Below are 12,755 nucleotides of genomic sequence, written 5' to 3'. Positions count from 1 at the left end.
CGTAGAGGAGCAGAAATGGAGGCCATTTCTTGTCGCTTGGTAGAGGCGAGTGACAGGTCTCGAGTTTAGCTGCTCTGGAGGGGAGAACGCAGCAGCCGATGTGGCCTGGCTTGGGGTTGGTGGACCAGCTCAGCTCAGCAAATATTTGTTGAGCACGCCGCTGTGCTGGGCTTCCTGCTCGGCCGCAGCGGCCCTGCTCTGGAGAGTCAGTCCGGAAGGGGCGTGGGCATGTACGCTGGGAGAGGGCCAGTGACGGGAGGTGGGGCAGGCGGGACCTGGCACACAGGCTGTGCAACAGGTTCGATTAAGGAGAGACCTGGGAAGGCTCCTTGGGCGCAGGGTCCTCGAGGTTTCCCTTTGAGGGACGTGTAGGAGTTTGGCAGGGTGGAGGGCGCGGCCTGGGGAGAGGTATCGAGGTGGAAAATGAGGCTGGAGAGCAGGCCTTGGGGACAGCTGTAGGACATCAGGTTCGACCTGTCGGTTTCTAGCTGGGTGGAGAGGCGCGATGGACCACAGAGACACTGAGCCTCTGAGCCTCCAGCGAGGCCTGCCCCACGCCCCACGCCCCCCACCCAGTGAGGGCCTCGGGGAGAGCGCCCCACACCGCCCTGGGCTCACAGGGCCCTCTCCCGCCCCGCAGAGCGAGGAGGACGAGCGGGAGGAGTCGGACTTCGACAGCGCCAGCATCCACAGCTCCTCCGTGCGCTCCGAGTGCTCCGCGGCCCTGGGGAAGAAGAGCAAGAGGAGGCGCAAGAAGAAGAGGAGTAGGAGGACTTCCTGTTGGCAGGGCCCCCGGGCTGCCGCGGTGCACGCGGGGGGTGCACAGTCTCCCCGGGGGGCAGGGCAGGCCGCCTCTTCCCTCGCCTCTCCTGGCCTCAGCCAGTCAGTTCCCCTGTGCTGCTTCAACCACCCTGGAGAGGGGGGTCCTGTCCCAGTGAGGCTAAATTCCACACCCAAGAGGCGAGCCACCCCAGGGCGTTTGCACTAGCAGAAGGGGGCGCTGGAGGAGGAAGTGCGTCTTGACCTCATCCGCCATCCGCCCACTCAGTCACCCATCCTCTCTCCATCCCTCCTTCCCTCCCGCCCTTCCTTTTAGCCGTCGCCCCGTTCATCATCTATCCGTCTTCTAGCCGTCTCTTCACCCCTCTACACGCTCAACCCCCCATTTGCTCACGCTGTCTGTCCACCGTCCACCATTCATCTAGCAGCTGTTAGACACCAGCTGCGTGCCCGTGCAGCCCGGGGCGGGGAGTGGCTGGGAGTGGGGCTGCGTCCTGCATGACCGCCTCTGCCCCCTCCCCAGTCGATGACGGTGACGGCTATGAGACGGACCACCAGGACTACTGCGAGGTGTGCCAGCAGGGCGGGGAGATCATCCTGTGTGACACCTGCCCGCGGGCCTACCACCTTGTCTGCCTGGACCCAGAGCTGGAGAAGGCTCCCGAGGGCAAGTGGAGCTGTCCCCACTGTGTAAGCCCTCGGGGGAGCCTGGCCTGTGGGGCCTGTGCCCGGCCCCTCGGCCCCTGTGCGGTCGTCTTGGGAGGCACCGAGTTGGAGGGAGGGAGGCGCACCCTGGTGGGGGGCGTCCAGCCCAGCTGCCCCTACCTGTGCTCCCCCTGCCAGGAGAAGGAGGGGGTCCAGTGGGAGCCCAAGGACGACGACGAGGAGGAGGACGAGGCGGGCTGCGAGGAGGAGGAGGACGACCACATGGAGTTCTGCCGCGTGTGCAAGGACGGGGGCGAGCTGCTCTGCTGCGACGCCTGCCCCTCCTCCTACCACCTGCACTGCCTCAACCCGCCGCTGCCCGAGATCCCAAACGGTGAATGGCTCTGCCCGCGCTGTACTGTGAGTGTTACGCCCGTCCCGCCCGCGCCCAATGCCCCGCCCACCACCACGCCCACCACGAAAACCCGCCCCGCCCACCAGGCCCCGCCCACACCAGGGGACCAAGGCCGTGCCCACTCACAAACCCTTCACGCCAGCCAGGCCACGCCCCCACCAGCACCACCCCGCCCACAAAAGGCCCCGCCTCCGTTGGCCCGGGCCACGCCCACGAAGGTCCCGCTCCGCTCCGCCAGCTGCTAGCCTGAGCCCTGAGCTGGAGCCTCCGCCCGCCACGGGTTCCCATACACCTCACCCCGACTCGCTTTGCTTCTCAATCCCTGTAAGACTTAGGTGCAGTTTTGTTACCCACGAGCCTAAACCTGAAAACGGAGCCACTGTGAAAACAGACAGGTGGTGGCGATAGTCGTGACCCACTCGCTGGTTCTTGGCCACCCCTTTAACTCTTACTGGGTTTCCAAGCGCCAAGCCTTTTGTTATTCCCATTTTTAGATGAGACACTGAGGCTCAGGGCCACACGATGGCACAGCTGTCCACTCAGACCCACTCTGCACCTGGCTTCTGTCCCGTGGCTGGGGGTGGCGAGAGGGTAGGAGTCCCCTGGGGCTGGAGCCTGTTTCTGCAGGGAGAAGAGAGCACCCCCCACTGACACCCCCAGTCACCAAATGCTCCTGTGCTCTGAGTTGTCCCCCAGGCCCACCCCAGTTCTGGGTCTCCCACCCCTGGGGTCCTGGGCCGTGCTGTGGCCAGCCCTCAGTTACCTGTGTGTATCCGGGCTTATGGGGTGTGTGCGTGTGCGTGTGCATGTGCGCATGCGTGCACACGTGTGCATGCAGACCCACACTGCCCATCTCCTGTGTGCATAGCACACGTGGGCTTCTGAGGACAAGGCCGTGTCGTGGAGTCACATGGTGGTTTCTGACTTGGGAAGCAGTGTAGCTCCCTGCCTGCTGTCACAGGAGCCTCAGGGTGGGGACCTGTGGCTAAGCCCTGAACTTGGGAACCCTCCTCTGTCCACAGTGTCCCCCACTGAAGGGCAAAGTCCAGCGGATCCTACACTGGAGGTGGACGGAGCCCCCCGCCCCCTTCATGGTGGGGCTGTCGGGGCCCGACATGGAGCCCAGCGTCCCCCCGCCCAAGCCCCTGGAGGGCATCCCAGAGAGAGAGTTCTTTGTGAAGTGGGCTGGGCTCTCCTACTGGCACTGCTCCTGGGTGAAGGAGCTGCAGGTAAGGCACCTGGATGGCGTGGCTGCACGAAGGCTCAGCTCCCCGAATGCGGGACACTGTCGGGGGTTGGGGAGGGGGAGACTGAAGGTGAGGATTGTCCGGCCTGGGACCCTGGCTGGGGGAAGAGGGAGCTGGGTCGGGGGACAAGGGGGCCACAGCACATCTCCCTCTTGTATCCTCCGGGAACAGCTGGAGCTGTACCACACAGTGATGTATCGGAACTACCAAAGAAAGAACGACATGGACGAGCCTCCGCCCTTCGATTACGGCTCGGGCGACGAGGACAGCAAGAGCGAGAAGAGGAAGAGCAAGGACCCTCTCTACGCCAAGATGGAGGAGCGCTTCTATCGCTACGGCATCAAGCCCGAGTGGATGACCATCCACCGCATCCTGAACCACAGGTGTGTGCCCGACGGGGCGCGGCTCTGGGCCTTGCTGGAGCTGGGCGCCTGCAGGCCGGGATGCTCCGCCCCGCTCTGTAGAATGGGCACGGGGCCACGCGTGGGTGCGGTGGGGGCGGGAGGAAGGGGCCATTTGGCCGTTCACCTGGAGGGGTTGTCACGCACGTGGACACGCATGTCCTGCTTGGAGGACAGTTCCAAAGTCATAAATCAAAAGGGGCAACTTGATGAACGGCTTGTGAAACTTGCCCCGAGTGGTTCGGACATCCTCGTGCTCCTGGGTTCCTGCCGACCTTAGTGCTCGATGCCTGTTGGAAGGTCCCAGGGACCGAGGTGAACCTGATGCGTGGAGGGCGCGTATCCTCACGCGCTCTGTGTTTACAAACGATGGCTGACAACGCGGAGCCGGAGCGCTGTCTATCCCAAGGGGTAGCGCTTTATTTCTGCCTTCCTTTTGTGGACTTGAGAGCAGGCGGGCAAGCTGAAGTCACTTGTTCGGCCAGAGCCACACAGCCAGGAGGCGGCGGGGCGGGGAGCTGAGCCCAGTGCTTTCTGACGGCGGGACTTGCTTGCTTCCCTATTGTTCCCAGCCCCAGCACCTCTGTAGCGACTCTTTGTTCAGAAATCTGGAAGTTCCCAGGTGGTAGTGGTCAGAGGCTGCGAAAGGCTGGAGGAAGAGACCGAGGCAGGAGGCCTGTCGACCCCGCTGGCCGGGCTTTGGTTTAGGGGGTGATGGGGGCTCAGGTGCCTGCGAGCGGGCGGTGGCCGACAGGTGGGCGCAGGGCGGGGCCCTCAGTGCCTGCTGCCTGGTTGCAGGCTCAGAGCTTTGAGCTTGCCACCTCGTCTTGACGCATGGGTACTGCCTCGGAGGGACTTACGTGGGATCCGGCAGACCACAGGCTTCTTGGGAGGCGGCCGCCGGGTAGCGCGGAGGTTACAAACCGGAGCCACCCACTCGGATTCCGGTTCCGGCTCCTGCTTTCTGGGCTCAGGGCTTTGGTGTTTGTCACATCAAATGGAATAGCGAGAGAACCCTGCGGGGCTGTCGTGGGGCAAAGGGAGCAGGCCGGCGCCAGCTACTGTGGCCTGGGCCTTTCCTCAGAGGGGGCGGGAGCAGGTGAACAGCCCTCGCTGAGAATGACCCCTAGAAAGGGGTCAGTTCCCATGGGAACCTGAGCCCCCCTTGGACTGACTCACAGTTGTTTACCTTTGTCAAAAGTTGAAATGTAAGTCGTAGTCTTACTCTCTGTCTCAGAAGCATGACAGGTGCATTTCCCCTAAATTTTTTACCCAAACGAGGTCTGAGTAACAGTTATTTATGGAGACAAATCCATCAGTTTCCATGGTGACTTGGGGTTTATCTTTCTCTTAACGGCCTCCAGGCTAGTCACCACCACCTAGGTTCGCAGCATTGTCTGGCCCCTAGCGCTTCCTGGCTTGGGGTCCCGATCAACTCAGGTTGGGTGAGAGGCCCCGAGGCCCCCTCCCCAGGGGCTTGAATCAAGCCGAAGGCCATGGTACTTCTTTGGAGTATCCTTCTGTGTTGCCGGCTTGGTCATTAGGTCCCTGCGTCCCCAGGGAACTCTAAAAGAGGGCATGCCACCTGTAGGGATCACATCCTTGTCTTCTTTGTGGAGTCAGGCCGTGGACCGCGATGCTCGACTTTTAAGTTAGAGAACAGAGACCCCTGGTCGGGGGAGAGAACTGCCCAATTCAGAAATTCAGGATTTCCTTGTCCAGACGCCACGAGCGAATGGGACTCGGGGTGCAGCCGAGGATGCGGCCTCTCTGCCACCCCCGCCCTCCTCCTCACTGGCCGTGTGGCCTGGGGCAAGCTGCCTCCCCTCGCTGGAGTAGCCGGAGTGCCTGTCCTCCTGCCGTGCTCCCACCTGGGGCTAGGGTCCCAGGCAGCAGTGGGAGCAGGAGGCTTGCATCCTGCAAGGTGCCTTTCCTGGACTCTCAACTGCGGCTGCTGCCCAAGTGACCCGCCCTCCTTGGCCACCTGTCTCCTGTGTTGCAGCTTCGACAAAAAGGGGGACGTGCACTACCTGATCAAGTGGAAAGACCTGCCCTACGACCAGTGCACCTGGGAGATTGACGACATTGACATCCCCTACTATGACAACCTGAAGCAAGCCTACTGGGGCCACAGGTGGGCCGCCGGCCCGGGCCCCGCCCCGGGGCTCTGGTCTTCTACAGCCCGAGCTGTGCCCACCTGCATCTCATGCTCTTTCCAGGGAGCTGATGCTGGGAGAAGATGCCCGGCTGCCTAAGAGGCTGATCAAGAAGGGCAAGAAGCTCAAGGACGACAAACAGGAGAAGCCGCCGGACACGCCTGTCGTGGATGTGAGCGGGGGAGGGGGCAGCGGGGTAAGGTCAGCAAGGCCCGCCGCCCTTGGCTGGGCAGTGGAGCAGGTCGTGTTCTCCAGGGGACTCTAGCTTGGGCCGTAGTGACCTGTACGCACAGAGCCATGCCCGGGGCCCTGCAGTTCAGACCACTCACTAATGCCTGGGACCCCATGGGACAGGATGATAAGACCCAGCCCCTCCCTGCAGGGGAGACCTCACACCCTGGGGTCTAGGTCCCTCAGCCTCACTCCCCAGCCCTTGGGGGCTCAAGGTCTTGGTTTCCTGTGTGAGTTGAAACTTAGATTATCCATGCACAAGCCAGGGGGCAAGTAGTCTGAATCAGCTTGTGAATTTACATCACTTTAGATGAGCTAATTCCCAGTGTTTAAATCAAAAAGTGTCTCTAACTTCAGGGGTGCCACAGCTGATATGCAAATCACACGTCATTCTTATCTGTTCTCTGGGAGGGGACCCCCAGTTTGCCCCTGGGAGTTTTGGACTATCAGAGAGTAGAAGGTTGACTTACTCATTTAGCAAAACCTTCTGGGATGTCTGCCAGCACCTGGCCCTGGGGTGGCTCTGGGGACACAAGGGCCCTGGATTTGAGAAGTGCCCATCTCCCAGAGACCCATGGTAGATACACACAGAACGTTTGTCCTGGGACTGTGGGGCGCCAGGGAAGGTGAATGGGTCTGGTACGTCAAGGGGACTTCATGGGGGAGGTGGCCTTGAGCCACAGGGTAAAAGAGGCGGGGTGGGCGATGTTCTGGATCAAGCGGGTGCAGCACTGTAGGCTCGCCTCAGCGGCAACGGGTGCCCTCATGCCCTGGGTGTGGAGCAGGACCAGTGTAGAGACCGCGACCTGGCCTTAAAGCCAGAGAGTCTCACGCTTGGGAAACCGCCCAGATGGGAGAAGTATGGGGCGGCCGCGGGCGGACGCAATGGGAACGCCTGAGCCAGGGTGGGAGTCCGGGAGGGCGTCCTGGAGGAAGAGGCATTCGGGCTGAGCGCTGACAGGTGAGTGCGGTCGCAGGCAGGAAAGGAGCGGCGGGAGCGTCGCGGGCAGCAGGAGCGGCCCGTGCAGACGGAAGGGCGGGCTCCGGCGGCCCAGGATCCGCGCGCGTGCGTCTCACGTCCGCGTGCTCCGCAGCCCACCGTCAAGTTCGACAAGCAGCCGTGGTACATCGACGCCACGGGCGGCACGCTGCACCCCTACCAGCTGGAGGGCCTCAACTGGCTGCGCTTCTCCTGGGCCCAGGGCACCGACACCATCCTGGCCGACGAGATGGGGCTGGGCAAGACGGTGCAGACCATCGTCTTCCTGTACTCCCTGTACAAGGAGGTGCGGGCGGGCGGGCGGGGCCGGCTGGGCGGGGCTGGGCGGGGCGGGGCCGGCGGGGCGGGGCGGGGCCGGGCGGGGCGGGGCGGGGCGGCCGGGCGGGGCGGGGCGGGGCGGCCGGCGCCGGCCCTGGGCGGCCAAGCTGGCCTCGTCTCCCTCTCCAGGGCCACTCCAAGGGGCCCTACCTGGTCAGCGCGCCCCTGTCCACCATCATCAACTGGGAGCGCGAGTTCGAGATGTGGGCGCCCGACTTCTACGTGGTCACCTACACGGGGGACAAGGAGAGCCGCTCCGTGATCCGGGAGAATGAGTTCTCCTTTGAGGACAATGCTGTCCGCAGCGGGAAGAAGGTGTTCCGCATGAAGGTGAGCGCCCCTCGTCCCCCGGGAGGACCCCGGCAGGGCCCCCGCACCCCGGTTCCTGTGCTCTGGTGGCCGAGCAGGCCAGGGCTGGCGGAGGGGTTCTCGCAGGCCGTTACCGGCTCCGTCCGCAGCGCCCTGGGGGCTGCCACAACAGCGCAGCACAGGCCCGAGGTGGAGAGCGGCAGAAACTCACGCTCCCCAGCTCCGGAGGCCCGAAGTCTGCCGTCGAGGGGGCAGCAGCGTCGTGCCTTCTGAGGGCCGGGAGGGTCCTTCCTGCCTCTTCCAGCGTCTGGGGGCTACCGGCTCTCCTTGGCTTGCAGATGCCTCGCTCTGTCTCTGCCTCGACCGCCACACGGGCATTTCCCCTTTGCGTCCGTGCCATAAGGACGCCCGTCGTTGGATTTAGGGCTCACTCTGGTCTGGTGTGACCTCAACTAATAACACCTGCAAGGACCGTAGCCCCAAGAAAGGCCCCATTCCGAGGTTCTGGGTAGACATGAATTTTGGGGGGACACGAATCACCCCTGGGCACCAGCTGCGTCACCTCTGGCGAGTCACTCTGTGCCTCGGAGTCTTCTCAGGAGACGAGATGGGAGACTTGCCACACTGAGCTGTAGAGGGGTGACCATAAGCCCTGGGAGGGCCCCCCAACTCACGCCAGCTCGGGGGTGGGGCCTGAGACTGTACTTGTGACAAAGTCCCAGACACTTCTGGTCCCTGAACCACACTTCAAGAAGCACCCGGGACAGCGCCTGGCTGTGGCAGGTCCTGTAGGTGCCGGCGGTGGCCGTGGCCGTGATCGCCCGGCCTCCCCAGGCCGCTCACCTCGGTTTCTCCATTGGCTCAGAGCAGTCGTGGCCCCAGGAGACGCTCGGTGACTGTTTGCTGATGAGGGGGTGACTTCGTGATCCCAGAGGTGACCGCAGGTGGACGGGCCCGTGGGCCAGTCAGTCACAGAGGGAACTTCCCCTGAGCTCTTGCCAGGGTCCTGTGAGAGGCTGGCTGCTCCGCAGACTCAGCTCTTTTATTTATTTTTAAAAATTGCAGCGAAATGTAGATAAACATAAAATTTACCATCTTAACCGTTCCTAGGTGTACGGTTCAGGCCTTAAGTACATTTGCGCTGTTGTGCAGCCATGACCACCGCCCGTCCGTGTCCAGAACCCCTTGATCCTGAAAAACCAAACCCTGCCCCCCCCCGCCCCCCGCTTCCCTGCCCCCGGGCAGCCTCCTCTGCCTCCGGTCTCTGTGCATTTGACTAGTCTGAGTACCTCGCATGAGTGGGGTCAGACGGTAGTTGTCCTTTGTGACTGGCTTGTTTCACTGCGTCCTCGAGGTCCGTCTGTGTCGTAGCCTGTGTCAGGCTGTCCTTCCTTTTTTAGGCTGGATGATATTCTGTTGTCCATCTGTCTGTCCATCTGCCTGTGGATTTTTGGGTCGTTTCCGCCTTTTGGCGGTTGTGAATGATCCCGTGAACGTGGGTGTGAACGGTCCCTGCTTTTCACTTCCTTTGGGCCTGGCCCCTAGTCCAGGCTCGTTCTACATGCGATGCTTTGAGGAGCAGCGTGGGCTCCGCTGTTCTCACGCCGTTCCTCCTGGAGACAGCGTTGCTCCCTTTTTACAGGTCGGAGGACAGGCTCGGGGCGGTTCGTTAACCTGACCAAGGTCTGGCTCAAAAGTCTGGGGCCGGGTGCACACCCAGGCACCGTCCACAGGCAAAGCGTGTGCCGAGGCTTCCCCCTGCCCGTCCCTGACCCCTGCCTGCAGGGTCGCTGGGAGGGCCGGCGTGGCTTGGCCAGGACGGGCCACGTCCTGTGAGGCTCAGCACAGAACGAAAATGCAGGAAACGGCTCTCCTTTCTTCTGCGGGCTGTGTGTTGACCCGCTGTGGTATTTTTTATTTGCCATTTACTGGGGTACTCACGGGGTGACTTCCCCACCCCCCATGCCTGTGGCCAGCCCCTGCTGCAGGCCGCGGTGTTCCCCGGGCAGAGGAGGGAGCAGGTGGCCGAGAACCCTTTCAGGTTGTGGGACTTCGCGTGAGCCCGGGCTCCAAGCCCCCAGCACACATCCCACTGTCCCACGGGCCTTGTCTTACAAAACAACTTAATTCAACAAGAGCATAACTAAGAATTTGAAGTCGGCGACTGCACAGCATTAAGCCCCAAGTGTGGGGCCCCCTTCTCTGTTCACATCCTGGCTCTGTCATTTGTTGGCCTTGGGGACCTGGGGAAAGTTATCCAGCCCGAGACCCCGGGGAGCGGCACAGGGGGACGATGGCCATGTAGTGGGCGTGGCTCGTGAGGGTGGGATGCGCGTCGCGAGGCCGCGGCCTGTTCGCGCAGCTCCTTCTGCACGCGGCGGCTCTCGCGGTCCGCGCAGTGATGGCAGTGCTCCGTTCCCAGTGCCACCTCTGTCCCGGGGACCGTCAGCGCTCCGGGCCTCGGCTCAACCCTCCACTTGTTGGCCGGTGTCTTCCTCTCAGTCCCGGGGGTTCCCTGGAGCCTGGAGGCTCCTGTCCACTCCTCCTCACCTCCGCCTCTGGGCGGCTCGACCCGCCTGCCCCCCGGCTCTGCCCCAGACACCACTCTCTCCCTCCAGAAAGAAGTGCAGATCAAATTCCACGTCCTGCTCACGTCCTACGAGCTCATCACCATCGACCAAGCCATCCTGGGCTCCATCGAGTGGGCCTGCCTGGTGGTGGACGAGGCCCATCGCCTCAAGAACAATCAGTCCAAGGTAGGCGGCGCTGACCTGGGCCCCGAGCCACCCGGGGTGGGCCGGCCACCGAGCCCCTGATGGCCCCGTCTCCTTCCCTAAGTTCTTTAGGGTCCTGAACAGCTACAAGATTGATTACAAGCTGCTGCTGACGGGGACCCCCCTTCAGAACAACCTGGAGGAGCTGTTCCACCTCCTCAACTTCTTGACTCCAGAGCGTTTCAAGTGAGCCAGGGCGGCGGGGGGTGGGGTGGCCGGCGGGGCCGGGGCGGGGGGGCAGCCAGGAAGCCGTGTCTGCGTGCAGCTCCAGGGGTGCGCGCTGGGCCTGGGTTTCCCACCAGTAAAGTGGGAGCGTTAGCGGTGCCCACCACGAGCAGCCCGTTTGGGGGCGCGCCGCCTGCTCAGTGCTGGGGAACATTCCGATTGTTTTCTTGGCTCTGCTCCACAAGACCAGGGTTCCCGTCCCTGTCCCTGGCTCACTGCTCTTCCTCCATAAAGACCTAAAGTGACCCCGTGGCAGCAGCGAAGGGAGAGGGGGGGCGGGGGATGCGGGGCGGAGACGGGGAGCAAAGGCGCGCGGGTCGGCGGGGAATCCTTACCCGGCCTCCTTGTCTTCACCCGCCTCTCCATTTTCCTGTTCAGAATGGGGGGGTTTGGGGTGGCGGGGGCCGAGTTCAGAACCAGGGGATGTGGATCGGTGCGCACTCTGGGCCTCGTCAGCCTAGCATGGGTGGGCGTGTCAGAGCTCACGTCCAGGACAGCCTTGCGGACGGGAAGGTGTCCTCAGTGGCTGGGGGGGCTGTGGTGGGTGGGTGACACAGGCACGGATGGGGACCGAGGGGACACCGAGGGCAGGGCCGGCGCCCCTGGCCACCAGCCGGCCGGCCTGCCCTGTGACCCCCCGTCAGGCGGCAGGGCCGGGCCGGCCTGCTTGCTCGCCCTAATCCTGCCTGTCCTGGCAGAGGGGCTTTGGCCTGTTTCGGTCCCCTGCTTCTGACTCTCATCCCAACTCTTTTTTCGTAGCAACCTGGAGGGCTTCCTGGAAGAGTTTGCCGACATCTCCAAAGAAGACCAGATCAAGAAGCTGCATGATCTGCTGGGGCCCCACATGCTGAGGCGGCTCAAGGCGGACGTGTTCAAGAACATGCCGGCCAAGACCGAGCTGATCGTCCGTGTGGAGCTGAGTCAGATGCAGAAGTGAGCGGGGCTTGGCCGTGGGGGGTGGGGCCTGCCCTGGGGCCGCCTCCTCCATCTCCCCCTGGCTTGCCTCCACAGCCGCCCTCCCCCAAAGGGCCCCCACCTCGCCTTCCTGGGCTGCTTCCCAGGGTTGGGGGGAGGGTCCTTCAGCCTTGCCGAGTTCTTGACTCACCTCCTGTACCCGCTTCCCTCTCGAGGCCGATTTCGGCGAGCAGGGTCGGGGGCTGCGTGAGTTCTCACAGTGTCCCTGGCCACTTGCTGGGTGACTCCAGGCCTTGGGGCTCCCCCGATCGCTCTGTGTGTGGGTGCTTGGCCGCCAGCCCCCAGCACCCCTGAAGAGAGTGCCCCCTGGGAGGCTGGTGCAGCCCGTGTGCGTGCAGCTGGCTCCCCTCGGTGCCCTGCTGCAGGAAGTACTACAAGTTCATCCTCACGCGGAACTTTGAGGCACTGAACTCCAAGGGCGGCGGGAACCAGGTGTCGCTGCTGAACATCATGATGGACCTGAAGAAGTGCTGCAATCATCCCTACCTCTTCCCGGTGGCTGCCGTGGTGGGTGCCCTGGCTTCTGCGGGAGGCTCCCTGTCCGCTGTGGGAGGAGCCGGCTGGCCGCCATGGGAGGGGCTTACGGCTTCTGTGAGAGGTTCCCTGTTTGCTGTGGGAGGGGCTTATGGCTGCTGTGGGAGGGGCTTACGGCTGCAGCGGGAGGTTTCCCAGGGCCATCATGGTGTCTCTGGCCGCCGTGGTGTCCCTGGCCACTGTGGCAGGTGCTCAGGTCCTCAGCCCCAGTACTTCCTGAGTACGGGGACCTGGGGGTGATGTGTCAGTTTCTGAAAACCTGTTTCTGCTCACTGCTCAGGCAGGTCCTCTCCTTCCCTTGGCTCTTCCTTGTAACTCACGAAGTAATGGGGGGCCTTGGGTCACTCCAAGGTCCCCCCCAGGCCAGGGTTCTGAGGGCCGACCTGGCTGCACTTGGCCACCAAGGGATTGGGGAAGGCCTGGGTGGGCCCCGGACGTCTGGCTCGTGCCCTGCGGTCTCAAGAAAGTTAGTGATCCACTCTGAGCCTCAGTTTTTTGTTTATAAAATGAGACAATGACAGCATCTACCTGGAAGAGGGGGACCAGACGAGATGGTTAACGTCAAGTGCCCTCACGAGGAGCCCAGCATGTCAGCTCTCAGGAAACCCTGGCCATTGTCGCTTTTCTGGTTCTGATTTAAGCGCCCACAGTCTATTCCCGGCCCCCAACAAAAAGGCCAGCGCAGAGTCAGGAGTGGGAGGCCATGCCGTGGTGGCTGCAGATTGCCCTCACGACCCCGGCGTGG

General features: G+C 63.1%; 1 protein-coding gene across 3 annotated transcripts in view; it reads left to right on the top strand.

Annotated features, from left to right (window-relative positions):
* CHD5 (chromodomain helicase DNA binding protein 5) overlaps positions 1 to 12,755 on the top strand; it is a 57,206-nt gene that overhangs the window by 18,683 nt on the left and 25,768 nt on the right. The window contains exons 7-19 of one of the 3 annotated variants that reach the window (XM_016165322.2): positions 641 to 764; positions 1,304 to 1,470; positions 1,624 to 1,845; positions 2,863 to 3,069; positions 3,259 to 3,470; positions 5,491 to 5,622; positions 5,708 to 5,816; positions 6,970 to 7,161; positions 7,323 to 7,523; positions 10,121 to 10,258; positions 10,341 to 10,462; positions 11,261 to 11,434; positions 11,842 to 11,983. In XM_016165322.2, the coding sequence (XP_016020808.2) occupies positions 641 to 764; positions 1,304 to 1,470; positions 1,624 to 1,845; positions 2,863 to 3,069; positions 3,259 to 3,470; positions 5,491 to 5,622; positions 5,708 to 5,816; positions 6,970 to 7,161; positions 7,323 to 7,523; positions 10,121 to 10,258; positions 10,341 to 10,462; positions 11,261 to 11,434; positions 11,842 to 11,983 (2,142 nt within the window). Of the gene's footprint in view, positions 1 to 640; positions 765 to 1,303; positions 1,471 to 1,623; positions 1,846 to 2,862; positions 3,070 to 3,258; positions 3,471 to 5,490; positions 5,623 to 5,707; positions 5,841 to 6,969; positions 7,162 to 7,322; positions 7,524 to 10,120; positions 10,259 to 10,340; positions 10,463 to 11,260; positions 11,435 to 11,841; positions 11,984 to 12,755 lie in introns of those variants that run through there. The other 2 variants (XM_036227970.1, XM_036227972.1) reach the window with 2 other exon arrangements.

This window comes from Rousettus aegyptiacus, unplaced genomic scaffold (genome assembly GCF_014176215.1).
Source record: "Rousettus aegyptiacus isolate mRouAeg1 unplaced genomic scaffold, mRouAeg1.p scaffold_m13_p_1, whole genome shotgun sequence".
NCBI lineage: Eukaryota > Metazoa > Chordata > Mammalia > Chiroptera > Pteropodidae > Rousettus > Rousettus aegyptiacus.
The sequence above is the reverse complement of the archived record's forward strand: the minus strand, read 5'-3'. Positions and strand labels throughout refer to the sequence as shown.